Source organism: Gopherus flavomarginatus, chromosome 23, assembly GCF_025201925.1.
Source record: "Gopherus flavomarginatus isolate rGopFla2 chromosome 23, rGopFla2.mat.asm, whole genome shotgun sequence".
Taxonomy (NCBI): domain Eukaryota; kingdom Metazoa; phylum Chordata; order Testudines; family Testudinidae; genus Gopherus; species Gopherus flavomarginatus.
The window spans coordinates 6333746-6348544 of NC_066639.1; the positions used below are offsets into that span (position 1 = coordinate 6333746).

General features: G+C 52.1%; 1 protein-coding gene across 1 annotated transcript in view; it reads left to right on the top strand.

Moving 5' to 3' along the window:
* The first annotated feature begins 993 nt into the window (after positions 1-993).
* LOC127039731 (zinc finger protein 250-like) overlaps positions 994-14799 on the top strand; it is a 522029-nt gene continuing 508223 nt past the window's right edge. The window contains exons 1-3 of the mRNA XM_050933589.1: positions 994-1044; positions 2549-2646; positions 4814-4970. Coding sequence (XP_050789546.1) covers positions 994-1044; positions 2549-2646; positions 4814-4970 — 306 coding nt within the window. The remainder of the gene's footprint in view (positions 1045-2548; positions 2647-4813; positions 4971-14799) is intronic.

Consider the following 14799-nt stretch of genomic DNA (forward strand, 5'->3'; position numbering starts at 1 on the left):
TCAGGTACACACACCAATCCCCAACCTCTCTCCCTTCATGGGGTTTTGGAACCCATGTCCCATGTTTAGCAAGTACCACCCAACTGAGGTTGAGTCATCTCTGTCAGAAAGCAGTCCCACAGCTCCCCATTCATCCAATCAGGGTGACAAACTTTTTTTTCCTGCCCCAATAATAAAGAAATTGGGGATCCCAGAGCTGTTAAAATAACCATCCCAGTCTGCTGTGGGCTTATGCTAAGTGGAGGGTGGATGCCAATGCAAATCTTTCCCCATCCTTTGAAATTCTTGGAATTCTTTTCACATTCCCTACAATTCACCACCAGATATCAGGGTAGCGCTCATCCTGACTCTCCTTACACACCTAACAATGAAATAAAAAAAAAAAGAACACGAACAAACCCTGTCAGTAACGGCTAACGTCCTAGATGGGAAATCAGCAGCGGGTTGAAGTGGGGGGAGTGCACAGTCTGAATGTGTATGACCCGACCCCAGCCCCTAGCCCCACATAGCGGTAGGGCTTGGCACTCTCTGTGCATTGGTGTGGTGGCTGAGGGGTTAACCAGGCAGTGACAATCCAAGTTGGTTCCCTGAGTCAGTCTCACTCCTGAGGAGATTCTGCACCAAAAAAAATCTGTGCACAATATTTTAAAATTCTGCAAATTTTATTTGTCAATCAATAAATGTGGAGACTCCAGCATGGCGGGGGAGAGCACAGGCTGCTGGATGCACAGAGGTGGGAGATCACCCTGCAGCCCCTACTCTCCTCCAGTGAAACAGACTCAGTGGTGAGGCTGCAACTCTCTGCTGCCTGCTCCAGGAGCCCCCAAAAGACTCCCCAGAACTGCTCATGAGGGCATATGTGCCTTCCCTTTGCTTCCCCATCAGAAAGCCTGAGCAGCTGGCCCCGGGCAATTTGAAAGGGCCCGGGGGCTCCTGCCACCACTACTGGCAGCACAGCGGGACTAAAACTATTCCTGCCCACCCTAGCTCTGCATGGCGCACCACTCCCAGAAGGATCTGGCACATCCCTATGGCCCCTATGGGGTGTGTCTCTCGCACGCTGCCCCCACCCCAAGTGCCAACTCTGCCATTGGAACTGCGGCAATGGGAGCTGCAGGGGTGGTGCCAGCGGGCAGTGGTGCCAGGAGACCCACGCCCCCGAGGCCTCCTCCATGTAGGAGTTGCTTGCAGATGGGGGTGTGGGTCACTTTTGGGAGCTGCCCAAGATAGGTGCCACACCCTAGCCCTCTGCCACAGGCCAGATCCCACACCCAAACTCCCTCCCAGACCCTGCTACTGCCCCCCTGCACGCCAACCCCCTGCCCCAGCGAAGATCCCCCACCCCACCCACACCCAAACTCCCTCCCAGAGGCCACCACCGCCTCCCTGCACCCCAACTCCCTGGCCCAGCCCAGAACCCACACCCAAACTCCGTCCCAGAGCCTGCCGCTGCTCCCCTGCACCCCAACTCCCTGCCCCAGCGCAGATCCCCCACCCCACCCACACTCCCTCCCAGAGCCTGCCGCTGCTCCCCTGCACCCCAACCCCCTGCCCCAGCGCAGATCCCCCACCCCACCCATACCCAAACTCCCTCCCAGAGCCTGCCACTGCCCCCCTGCACCCCAACCCCCTGCCCCAGCACAGATCCCCCACCCCGCCCACACCTAAACTCCCTGACAGGGTCCGCCCCCACCTCCCCTGTACTCCAACCCCCTGCCCAGCCCCCGAGCCTGCACCTCATGCACTCAAACTCCCTCCCAGAACTCGCACCCCGTCCAGCACCCAAACTCACTCTCACAGGCTGCCACTGTCTCCCCCCACCCCCTGCCCATCCCAGAGCCTGCACCTCATGTACCCAAACTCCCTCCCAGAGCTTTAGGAGGGCGGGCGGGGGGAGCGAGGAAGGAAGGGCAGGACTTGGACCTGTTCTGGGCATCGCCAAAAGTTATATAAACCTGGTGACGCTGAGCTGGAGCCCTAGTCACTGCACATCTCTCTCCTTACAGGGGGGACTCTGTGGGGCAGGGTGCTGCTGGGGGTTTATTCCTTCCTTTCATGGCTGTGGAAGGGTGAACAGGGAGAGAATTTGCTCCTCTGTTCTCTGTGGGGCACACAGGCAGCGGGGTTATTTCCAGGGCTGTAACAAACACAAGCTAGCAGAGGGGGGGAAGGGATTTCCCGCAGGATCTATTCCCAGGGCAGCTCCCAGGCTGTGCCCAGGCGAGCGGTGCCCAGGGGATTTAGAGGCTTTAGAGGCAGGTGATTGACACGTGCTGGGTCCCATCTCCAGCGCTGAACTGACACGTGCTCGCTGCACTCTCAGCCGGGGGCTCCTTAGTCTGATAGTTCAGCAGCACCAGCCCCCGCCCCTGCTTTTCCCCTGGGGAGCCCCAGCCCCTCTCCTGCCCCCTCCGGGCTGAGGCGGGTCCCCGCGTGTCCAACCCCCCTGCGTGGGGCCGCGGGGGCAGGGCCAGGCCCGGGGAGGAGCAGCCCCGCCCCTTTGTGCTGGTGTGACGACACTTTGAGGAACTCTCCGGTTTGGCAATAGGTGCAGTCTCTGCCCCGTTACACCGGCAGCGGGGCCGCGGCCGGGTCGGGAGCGCAGCGCGGGGGCTGCTCCAGCCCTGCAGCCCGCGGGGCAGCGCGGTGAGGCTGGGGGCAGGGCCCGAGGGGGTGGGGACACGCGTGGGGCGGACACGCTCCTGTGGGGAGGGTCCAGGCCCGGCTCCCTGGTTCACCCCCTGCCCGGGGGGTCCCCGAGCTCCCCGCGGCCGGAGCGGGGCTGCGGGGGGCGAGTGTCCCAGGCGGGGCCGGGAGCTGCAGGAGGGCCCGGAGCGCGGCTTGGCTGCAGAGCTCGGAGCCCAGGCTGGGCCCGGGAGCGAGGGGAGGGGGAGCCGCGGGGTGGATCTGGGGTGTCAGAGCCGGGCGGGCGGGAGCGGCTGGGATTGGGGGGAGCTGGGAGTTTGGGGTGCGCTGGGGGGGTCAGGGCTGGGGGGAGCTGGGAGTTTGGGGTGCGCTGGGGGGGTCAGGGCTGGGGGGGAGCTGGGAGTTTGGGGTGCGCTGGGGGGGTCAGGGCTGGGGGGGAGCTGGGAGTTTGGGGTGCGCTGGGGGGGTCAGGGCTGGGGGGGGAGCTGGGAGTTTGGGGTGCCCTGGGGGGTCAGGGCTGGGGGGGGAGCTGGGAGTTTGGGGTGCGCTGGGGGGGTCAGGGCTGGGGGGAGCTGGGAGTTTGGGGTGCCCTGGGGGGGTCAGGGCTGGGGAGGAGCTGGGAGTTTGGGGTGCGCTGGGGGGGTCAGGGCTGGGGGGGAGCTGGGAGTTTGGGGTGCCCTGGGGGGGTCAGGGCTGGGGAGGAGCTGGGAGTTTGGGGTGCGCTGGGGGGGTCAGGGCTGGGGGGAGCTGGGAGTTTGGGGTGCGCTGGGGGGGTCAGGGCTGGGGGGAGCTGGGAGTTTGGGGTGCGCTGGGGGGGTCAGGGCTGGGGGGGAGCTGGGAGTTTGGGGTGCGTTGGGGGGGGGTCAGGGCTGGGGATTAGCGGCTGTTTAGAGGTCACAAGCCCTCCCAGCGCTGCCGCTGTATTAAACCGCTCCCCGGGAAAAGGCGGGGGGGGGCCGGTCTCTCAGCGGGGGAAAAGGAGGAGGGGCGGGGAGACGGTCTGCCTGGCCCCGGGGCAGGCTGGGAGATGTAGTTCCTGACTCTCCCTGAACAGGAAGTGACGTTGGGTGCGCGAGACAAGCCGAGGTGCAAACGCGTGCGGGCCGCTCCGGCTCTGCCTGGCGCGCGCGGGGCCGTTGGAGCGTCTCCCGGGGCCGGAGAAGGGTTTGTGCCGTGGGGCTCTGGGCATGCGCAGATCGGGGCGGAGGAGAGTCCCGCATTAACCCCCTGTGGGGCCGGGCGGGGGCTGGGAAAGGGGCGGGGGGGAAATGTCTGTGCAGCCCGGACATGGCGGGGGGGGGAGCAGAGCAGGTGACCCCCGAGGAGCGGGGAGAGAAAGGGGGGGGCTGAGATCCCCTCGGATTTACCGCTGCCCCCCCCGTGGGGACCCCCCTCCTCTCCCGCCCTGCCCCCTTTCTCCCTAGAGAGCAACGAGCAGCACCCAGGGTGACCCCCCCTCCCCCAAACCCCTGAGAAGTTCCCTGTTCCCCTCCCCCCATTGTGCCCCATTTTCTCTGCCCTTCGCCAATGGCCAGTTCAGATCTCAGGTTTGGGGTGTTTCCCCCATTTTCACCTGCAGGGATTTGTCCTTGTGTAGGTGGGAAATGGTTCCCCCGAGTGATTTCTGAGCTGGGCAGAGGCTGGGGGGGCCCTGAGACAGGGACACCTCTGGGCTGGGCTGGGGGGGCCCCCTCTCTGCTGGCAACAGGGCGTGGGAAGGGCCAGGAAGGGGAGGGATGAGCAGGGGTCCCCCATAGAGATGGCCCAGCCCCAGATTTTCTAGTCCAGCTACTCCTCTCCCTCCCCCCCCATCACTAGCTAGTCACATTCCCAGACCCCACTGCCAGCCCCTCCCTACAGCCAGCGACCTTCTGACTCCAGCCCCGCTCCTTTCCCCTGTGAAAAGACATCACCCAGGGCTCCCTCCTGGCCCTGTGAGTGTGAGGCAAGAAGAATCCGTCCCATTCTGCTGTTGATTCAATATCCCTGTATAATCCCCTCCTATTTCCCCTCTTTTCTCTTGAACTGTTGAATGGTGACATAAAATCTCCACACATATTGATGCTTGTCCCTTATATTGGCAAATATTTAGTTTGTGCCCCATTTTCTCCTCAGTTCTGAAATACTGATATTGAATTCTCGAAAATCTTCCCACTTTTCTTTTCAGGTGTGTAACTGAGATCAGGGCTCTTATCATACTGAGCGTGGCCCTGTTCTGCCAGGTGCTGAAGAGACCCCGAGATCTGGGCCTTGTTCTGCCAGGCGCTGTGGAGACCCCAACTGAGATCTGGACCCTGTTCTGCCAGGCACTGAAGACACCCAAGGTGAGATCAGACCCCACTGTTGTGCCAGATAAAACTGAGACCTGCACCGAAATCACAGTCCCCCTTGTGCCAGGCAGCGCACGACTGTGACCCAAACCGCTGCTTCCATTGTTGTGAGCACTTCAGAGACCTCGACTGAGATCTGTGTCCCCAGTGGGTCTGGCATTGCACTGACCCTAACAAAGATCACACCCCAGCACTGTACTATGCACTGCACAGACCCTGACAGATCCTGCCCCCACATTTTGCCAGTTGCTGCAGAGGCCCTAAACAAAATCAGGGCTCCTGTAATGCTGGGAGTTGCAGAGTCCCCAACTGAGATCAGGCTTCCTGTTGTGCAGGGCTCTGCACAAACACTGACCAAAATCAGGGTCCCCATTCTGAGAGGTGCAGAAAAGACACCAAGGGTATCTCTACACTGCCATTAAAACCCCCAGCTGGCCCATGCCAGCTGACTCAGGCTCACGTTGCTCAGGCGAAGGGGCTGTTTAATTGCAGTATAGATGTCCTGTCTCGGGCTAGAGCCAGGCTGTAGGACCCTGCGAGGTGGGAGGGTGCCAGACCTTGGGCTGCAGCCCAAGCCAGAACATCAACACCACAATTAAACACCCTGCAGCCTGAGCCATGTGAGCCCAAGTCAGTGGGCACAGGCCAGCCGCCGGTGTCTGACTGCAGTGTAGACATGCCCACAAGGATAGACCTTGCCACAAAAAGCTCAAAGGCTAAATAGGCCAATGCTCGGAGGTGACTCTCCATTTTACAGATGAGGAAACTGAAGATCAGAGAGCTGAAGTAATTTGCTCAAGTTTGCATGGAGAATCTGGGACAAAACTTGGAACTGAACCCAGATTGTTTCAGGTCTTCCCTCTCCCCTTATCCACAAGCCCAGCATGTGTGTGTACAGTGTTGTTCTGGTCTGTGTTTGCCTTGCATTGGCTTACAAGGGAGACTGTGGAATTTTCATCACTGGAGATTTTTAAGACCAGGTTAGAGATCCACCAGTCTGGGAATGCCTAGGGATACTTGGTTCTGCCTCATCACAGGAGGCTGGAGTAGACGACCTCTCAAGATGCCTTCCAGGTCTACACTGAAATAATTCTGTCTTGTGCTGTGTCCTGTTCTATGCTGAGCTATTTTGCATGGTGCCTTTTGGAACTATGATGCACCATGTTGTGTTGCATAGTTTTATGATGCGTTGTTTTGCCTTAGCTTGTTTGGTGTCTGTGTTATCTTGGTTTGCGTTGTTATTTTGCATTGTGTACTTTTGTCCTAAGGTGTGTTAGTTTGCATTGTGTTGCTTTCTTCTCCTTAGTATTGTGTCATTTTATGCTATGCAGTGTAGTTTTTTGTTTTGTTGTTGTTGTTGTTGTTTTTTTGAATGGCCTGACATCATGTTGTTGTGTGGTTTTTTTTTGTATGTTGTTTTATATGTATATATAGCATAACATCCTTGAAATGTAGGGCTAGATAGGACCTCAAGATGTCATCAAGTCCAGCTCTCTCTGCTGAGGCAGGACCAAGTATATGTAGATTATCTTTGACAGAGGTTTGTCCTACCAGTTCTTAAAAACTTCCAGGGAAAGAGACTCCACAGCCCCCCTTGTAAGACTATTCCAGAGCTGAACTTGCTCAGCTCTGGTGACATGCACACATATTTTAGTGGTGAGGAGCTTTGGAGAGAGGAGAGACCCCAGTGAGTGGGCAGCTGGGTAAAGAGACTAAAGTTGGGAGGAGAAACATTGATGTGTGCAAGGTCTGTGACAAAGCTAGAACTAGATCCCAGTTCTAGTGCCACCGTCCTGCTGTTTTGGGTAGTGAAGGTCTCTGCCCCACTGGTGTTTTAGGCACTGGTGCAAACCCTTAGTACAGACAGACTTTACACTAGTGCACTCTGGCACTGGTGCACCATATCCCTGTTTGCAGGTTTGAAGTGGTGGAGTGGGAGGGACAGTGACCTCATAGAGTCCTGGGGCTGGCTGACCAGTGCAGCTGGTAAGGGAGGGGCAGCAGTGAGTGCTGGAGGTATGAGCCAGGAACACAACCCCACAGGACTGGACACTGACTTCTCCTGACCCATGACACACACACCCAGCTGTGTGCAGGGACCACAGCTGAGCTACCCTGCCAAGACAGCCTGTGCGTCTCTGGACAAACCACCTCTTCGTGCAGCTTAATACAATGGGGTGTGGGGACCTTTCCAAGCTGCGGGTGATGTGGCTCTGGCGTTAACAGGGTCTGTTCCTTGCTCTGTCCCTGACCTGCTCGGTGATCTTGGGGAAGTCACAGCCCCTCTCTGTTTTCCTCCTACCCATTGTCTCCTTGGATTGTGATCTCTTTGGGGCAAGGACTGTCCCTCTCTGTCTGTGCAGTGCCCAGCAGAATGGAGGTGCTGGTCTCAGTCAGGTTCTCTGCCATGTGCTGCACGATGGGGCCCTGATCTGCATCAGTGTCTGTGCAACACAAAGCACAGTTTATAGACTCAGAGACTTTAAGGGCAGAAGGTAGAGGTGTATTTCAGATGAGGTCTCATCGGTGCCTTTTATAACAGTACTAACCCTTTCATGTGTCTGCTGGAAATACCTCACCTGATGCATACTAGGACTGCATTAACCTATTTCACGGCTGCATCACGTTGACAGCTCATAATTATCCTGTGATCAACCAATACACCCAGGTCTTTCTCCTCCTCTGTCACTTCCAATCGATAAATCCCCAGTTTATTGCAAAATTGTACACTCGGGGACTAACAACTATAATTTGTGCACTATTCATTTTCATCCCATTTCTATTACTCCAGCTTTCAAGGACATGTAGATTTTCTTGTATGATTTTCCTGTCCTCCTCCATATTGGCAATCCCTCCCAGTTTTGTGTCCCAGTCCCACTTCTTGTGCCAAGATCACTAATAAAAGTGTTGCGTAAGATTGGTCTCAAGACTGATCTGAGGAACTCCACTAGTAACTCACTCCAGCCTGACAACTCACCGTTCAATATGACCCTCTTGTAGACTCTCCTTGAACCAATTCTTTATTGACTTTCGGTTCTCATATTAATCCCCATCTTCTCCAATTTAATGAATAGTTTCCCATGTGGAACTGTATCAAAAACCTTACTGACATCCAGATCCGGTTTCTGTGGCACGATCTACCTTTTGTAACACCGCGTTTTATTTATTTATTTATAGTGCTGAAGGCTGGGAGGAAGTGTTAGCAATAGGCTGAGAATGGCCATGTGGAGGTAGGGGAGGGGATGGCAGACAGTAGGGAGGTGAGGAGGGGGTGCAGCACTGAAGGTGTGTCTGGGTATGTGTTTTGTAGGAGTCCATGTCTCTGCTCCCTGTGGCCGTGGTGCATTCCGTACCAAAGCAGCATGTCAGCAGAGCAGATGCACACAGCGTAGCTCTCCGTGAAACATGCAGCATTCACTGCCAGATGGGCTGGGCGATTTTTCAGGGACCCAGATTGATATGCCTGGCTGGAGTGGGGTCAGTTGGACGGGGGTCTGGGGCTCTGATAGTTTGCGATGTTCCTTTCTGCATAGTCAGTTCTTTCCATTTGTTGTTTTACCCCCAACTTTTCCTGATGCCGCTCTCTCCTTAACTTGCTTCGGTTATTTCACTTCCAGTATGTAAATAGGATCTAAGAATTGCAACGCTGAATAAAAGATAAACGAACAGAACCATTTGAATGTTGGCCCATAGCTGGTAGAACTGTACCTAGTGACGGTCGGCTGTAATGACCGGGTTCCCTATAGCATTTTCTGGCTGGGCGAATAAAGCAGTGTCAAAGAGCCAAATGCGCGCTTTTAGGTTGAAAGGGCTCGTCAAGTGTTTGCTCTCTAAGGAACATGTCACCGGCCAGGGCTTGCAGTCGTTCAGGAGAGGTGCGCTGAGTTGTATTTAGGAATCTCAAAATAAGAGGTTAAGATGGTTGGTTTGCAATATCCATTGAAATCTTGCAAACAATTATACAAAAGGACCCTACTGCTGTTAAAATAACATGGTATTAATACTAATTCAAAACTGACATTAAAATTAGGAGAGAAATGCATGAGAAAGGAGCTAACACCTATGTCCCATTTCTTAATGCCTAAAATTTTGACACTCCCTCACACCATCTTTTTTTAAAAGCGATGCACAGCACACAGTCAAGTTAATGTATGAAAGCACACCCATTATTCACTGCTTTGTGTTGCATGAGCATCTGATTAAACACTTAATAATTCTACCGCTGTAAGTGGAAATGCATCAATCCAGCTTAGCTCCAAGGTGTTTAGATGAGAATGAAAAGTTTCTAAATTAAAAACATGGCAGAATGGTTAATGGGGAAAATACACTGAAATGCCTCTACCCAGTCCTGTTGACTTCTCCTAAACCCTCCATGAGTTCTGGCCTCTTGGTCAACTTGGCTCCCAGTCTCACATCAACTGTGCCCTCTCCCAGCCTAACCCATTTTTACTGCTATTCTTCATCCTCCTCATCCAGGCAGGGGGTTGGTGCAGCAGCCCCTAAGGTACCTGCATTAATCACAGTCTCTCAAACTGGGGCTGTTTAGATTTCAAGGAACGATTTATCCGAGTTACAGACTCTGGGAGGTGGGAGAGAGGAGAGGCTGAGAGGGCGTTTGTTCTTAGAGCCACGTTCAACCCTGGTAGGCTCCATGTTACCTCGTCCTCCACCTTCCTCCATGTGTCTCTGCTCATGTGTCAGTGTGTCACCTTCTGATCATAATGCCACTGGCCTCAGGAGAGAACCCAGACAAGAGCTACATCACAAGAGGGTTATGGTACTGAGAGAAAAATACATCACAGGGAGGGAGTAATTATCCTGAAATGAAATATTCCAGTCTAGGAAGTGAAAGAATTCAAGTACTTTATTACTTAAAATTATGTTTGAAATGATTAGATTTTTATGAATAAATTGCAGCAAATGCTGATTTCACTGTACACAGAGGAAAAAATTTTTGTATAAGTAATATACAGAAATGCTTCTGGAAAAAGTTGAGTGTGATTTAAGGATATTTACACTGTATATTTTGCATGTGACATTGACAATTTCTCTTTGAACAGTCATATGATTTGGCTTTTGGAATCTCAGCAGTTACTATAATTAAAATAATTGTTGTCTGTGGACTCCCATAACTTCCCACAACTCTGAACATTGAAATTGTAAACATTGAAAAAAGGGCTTAAAAATTTTTATCACTATCTATTGAAATTACGAGAAAGAAATAGACAAAATGAATTTTGTCAAACCCACTTAACCGCAATTGCAATATGTTAGGGGATGGACATTCACAACTAAGGCACCCAACCTTAATTCTGCCCTGTAGTGATGTCAGGTAATCACCATAGGGCTATGAATTAGGCATTTTAGTGTATAAAGTTCCAGGTTACAAATGGGTATGATCTAAAGACACATGAGATCTTTTCCTCAGGATATCACCGTCACTGGGTTGTTTCTCTTGTTGGTAATTCCCAGAAATGAACAGATTATTAACGTTTTGTCAGTTATGAAGTGGCCATTTCAGATTGCTGGGGAGTGTCTGTTGTTTGGCACTAGGGGCCAGGTCCTTGGAGAGATGGAACCTTGGTTTCATTTTAACTTCTCCATGCTCAGCAGCTTCTGGAATTTGGTTCAAAGTATTTACATGTTTCCCTGCCCTGGTGTTAAAAGTGCTGCTTTAGAAAGTGGGGAAGGGCAGGAACTGACTGCAGGATCAGTAGCTGAGTCCCTTAGATATTTATAGCTCATCGGAAGGAGGACGGGGATCGGTGGGTGTCTGTGGCTTTAATAATAAACACACAAATATCATTGCTCTTAGTGAATTTTCATCTTCTAATTCCCATAACCCACTAATTATCCCTGGCTACCCCCGGCCGTCTAGGGAGGGAGAACTAGTAAACTCCTGTGGCCCGTGTAGAACCTAAGGCACAAGGATCTTTCCGTGGCTGACTCAAAGTCACCCAGAGTGAAATTCACTTCACTGGATAAATCCCTAGTTGCTGAGCTCTGCAGAGGGGTGGGAAGGTGAATTCCATCCCCCATTCTTGAGCATGGACCCCCCTCCAATTCTCACCCTGATCTCAGACACTACCCCAATCTTCCCCTGCAGTGACGGACCCACTTGATGCTACCAGAGTCATGTGCCATGGGATCTAGAGAGGACAGAGGCCCAGCTCCAGAACTGCTCCCCCTTCCCACAGTCCCCAAGCTGTGCTAGAGTTGCCCTGACTTTCTGATCTGCAGATGGGTCCAGCTGTACCCAGCCCGTGCACCCACCACACACAAACTGTCACAACAAACATGCCAGGATTGGGAAAGACCATCTGGGGCTGGCTGCAGTCTCTCTTTGCTGCTGTGAGGGGAATGGGGTGGTCCCTCATATAGGATCCAAACATACCCAGGGGCAGAAGGGAAATGTTGTTTCTTCCAGGGGTTTGAAATGTTTGGTTTAGAGTCCTGAGCTCTGTCTTCCTGTTTGTCTCCTTCTGCCACTTTCAGATCTCTTGGAGAGACAAGGTGAGTGAGATAATTTTTTTAGAACTAATTAAAAATACCTCTTTGCTATCCTGGGACCAACATGGGTACAACAACTTTCCCCTTTGTACCCCCTCCGCATCTCACCTCCCCCTCAGCTGAGACTCTCCCGTGTGATAGGAAAATAAGGGTTCAGTCCTGTAACTGGATTGGGTCTTGCCAGCACTAACAGGAGTGAAAGCCTCTGTGCATTAATGACAGCAGCAGCTCTGGGACTCGACCCATAGGGAGAAGAGATGGGAGTGAGCAGGTTATGTTTGTGCCAGGTGTGAGTTACTCATGTGGGAATTCTGCACCATTGCGTATGCGCAGAATTCACGTCCAGCGCAGAATTTCTTTTTTTTTGGCATGAAGAAGATACGTTCTGCCTGAGAAGTGCTACAGTTCTGCCTTTCACCCACCAGAGGCCCTTGTGGCACCAGAACAAGCAGCATTCAGCTGGGTTCATCTTGGTGGTGATTTGTGGCCCCGAGCTCTACCCCAAATGGGAAGAGAGTTATTGGGTGGAACTTGGGAGAGTCCTGAGACATGGCTGCCTCTGGGGGTGGGGACAGCGTGGTCATTCTCTACTTGCAAGAGGGTGTGAAAAGGGCAAAGGAGGAGCAAGTGTCCCCTATGGAGACTGCCCAGCCCCCGGTTAACCAGTCCCAGATGCTTCTTCCCCCACCATACCCCAAACCTCTTCACCCCTCCAACCATCAGTTGCCAGTTTTCCCTCGCTGCTAGCCCTTCCTGACCGGCAGAGACCCTCTAAGCCAGTACTGTGTCAGGGCTCAACTTTCTGGCTGAGTCCTCTGAGCACTTTCTTCCTCTCTTGGGGTACCATGCCACAGGGGCCCCACAAATCTACATTGCTTAGGCTTTGGCTTCAACCTCAGGTAGGGCTCAGGGCCCTGGACTTCAGCCCCATGCACTGGGATTTAAGCTTTCTGCCCTGGGCCTCAGTGAGTCTAATACTGGCCTTGCTTGGCGCCCGCCCTGAAACCTGCTAGTGACCCTAGCGGGCCCAGGACCCCTAGTTGAGAACCACTGCCTTACCCTATGAATCACAGCAATGTTCAGGTTACTGCCAGTCGTAGAATCATAGAATATCAGGGCTGGAAGGAACCTCAGGAGGTATCTAGTCCAACCCCATGCTCAGAGCAGGACCAATCCTCAACTAAATCATCCCAACCAGGGCTTTGTCACGCCTGACCTTGTCCCAAAGGACCAGTCACTTACTGAGGTCAGTTGAATCTTAGATCTCACAGCAAAGACAATACTTGTAGCCAGTCCTGTAATAACCTGTATTAAGACTTATTTAAAAGGAAACGAGAGTTGTTTACGAAGTTAAAACCAGGTAATTCTATAGATGGAGACAAGTTACAGTCTTAAATTTCAAAAGGTAATAGAAGCTTCTATAATAAGCAAGCCCTTTATTTTCCTTAGGACTAACCCAGGCTAATCAGCTGGGGATCTCTTGCTTATGCCTAGAATTTTTGCCCCCCTGAGTCCAAGCAGCATACGGATAATCAGTTCCTTCTGTTTGGGGTTTTTTATCCCCTTCCTGCCATGTGCTCTGAGCTGCAAACTCAGCTAATGGGAAGTCAAGAGCGCAACAACAGTCTTTTGTCGTCTTTAACATCCCATAATAGTCTATCTGGTGTTGATGAACCTTTCCTGTCAGGCAGGATGTAATGCATTCGGTTGCCAGTCAGCACTTCACCTAGATAAAGTCTCTGTCTTGTCTGGTGATTTACAGAGCCACAGAGGCTCACAATGCAACTAGTCAGATATTAACCCAGTCAGCAACTCACAAGCATTCCATGAAGTGTAAACACATTCTTATAATCCTAGTCCCTAATACTAACACGGGTGAGTCAGACTGATTCCAGCTATGTGTTTGTCCCTGTTCAATGAAGACATGGGGGCTTTTGCAAGAGCTAACACCTCATCTGCCAGTGTCACAGGCAGGATGGGCAGGGATGGTGTCTCTAGCCTCTGTTTGCCAGAAGCGGGGAATGGGTGACGGGGTGGATCATTTGATGATTACCTGTTCTGTTCATTCCCTCTGAAGCACCTGGCATTGGCCACTGAGCTAGATGGACCATTGGTCTGATGCAGTGGGCAGCTCTGACGTTCTCATGTTCACAGTCTCTGTCAGGAGTATCTATTCATTTGGACTCACTGTGGGGCCACAGAAAGAAACAAGATGTGCTGAGGCAAGAAGGCCCAGTCTCAGAGCCCCAGGGCTCATGCTTCCCAAAAGCTAAAACTAGGCTCAGCCCATGAAAGGGGCACTGCCAGGAGAGACTGTATAAAGGCTGGAGCATCAAACAGCTTTGTAAACCTGAGAGAGCTGCCTTGGGAACAGTGACAGAGAGAATTCCCCAGAGTGACTCGTTTGATTCTGCTCTTCTCTGGCCTTTGGTTCATAGAATTATAGAACTGGAAGGGGACCTCGAGAGGTCATCTAGGCCAGTCCCCTGCACTCAGGGCAGGACTCAATATTATCTAGACAATCCCTGACAGGTGTTTGTCCAGGCTGCTCTTAAATATCCCCAATGATGGAGATTCCACAACCTCCCTAGACAATTTATTCCAGTGCTTAACCACTGACATTTAGGAAGCTTTTTTCCTAATCTCTATCCTAAACTGCCCTTGCTGTAATTTAAGTCCATTGCTTCTTGTCCTATCCTCAGCGATTAAGAAGAACAATTTTTCTCTGGCATCCTTGTAACAACCTTTTATTTACTTGAAAACTGTGGATCATGTCCCCTCTGAGTCTTCTCCAGACTAAACAAACCCAGTTTTTTTCAATCTTCCCTCATTGGCCATGTTTTCTAGACCTTTATTCATTTTTGTTACTCTTCTCTGGACTTTCTCCATTTTGCCCACATCTTTCCTGAAATGTGGCCCCCAGAACTGGAAACGCTACTCCAGTTGAGATCTAATCATTGCGGAGTAGAGCGGCAGAATTACTTCTCGTATCTTGTTTACAATACTCCTGCTAATACATCCCCAATTGATACTTACTGTTGCAAAAAAAGCGTAACTCTGTTGACTCATATTCTGCTTCTGATCCACTATTATCCCCAGATCTGTTTCCACAGCACTCCTTCCTTGGCAGTTATTTCCCATTTTTGTATGATTGTTCCTTCCTAAGCAGTGTACTTTGCATTTGTCATTACTGAATTTCATCCTATTTACCTCAGACCATTTCTCCAGTTTGAATTTTGATGATTTTGAATTTCAGTTCTATCCTCCAAAGTCCTTGGAACCCCTCCCAGCTTGGTATCGCCCGCAAACTGTG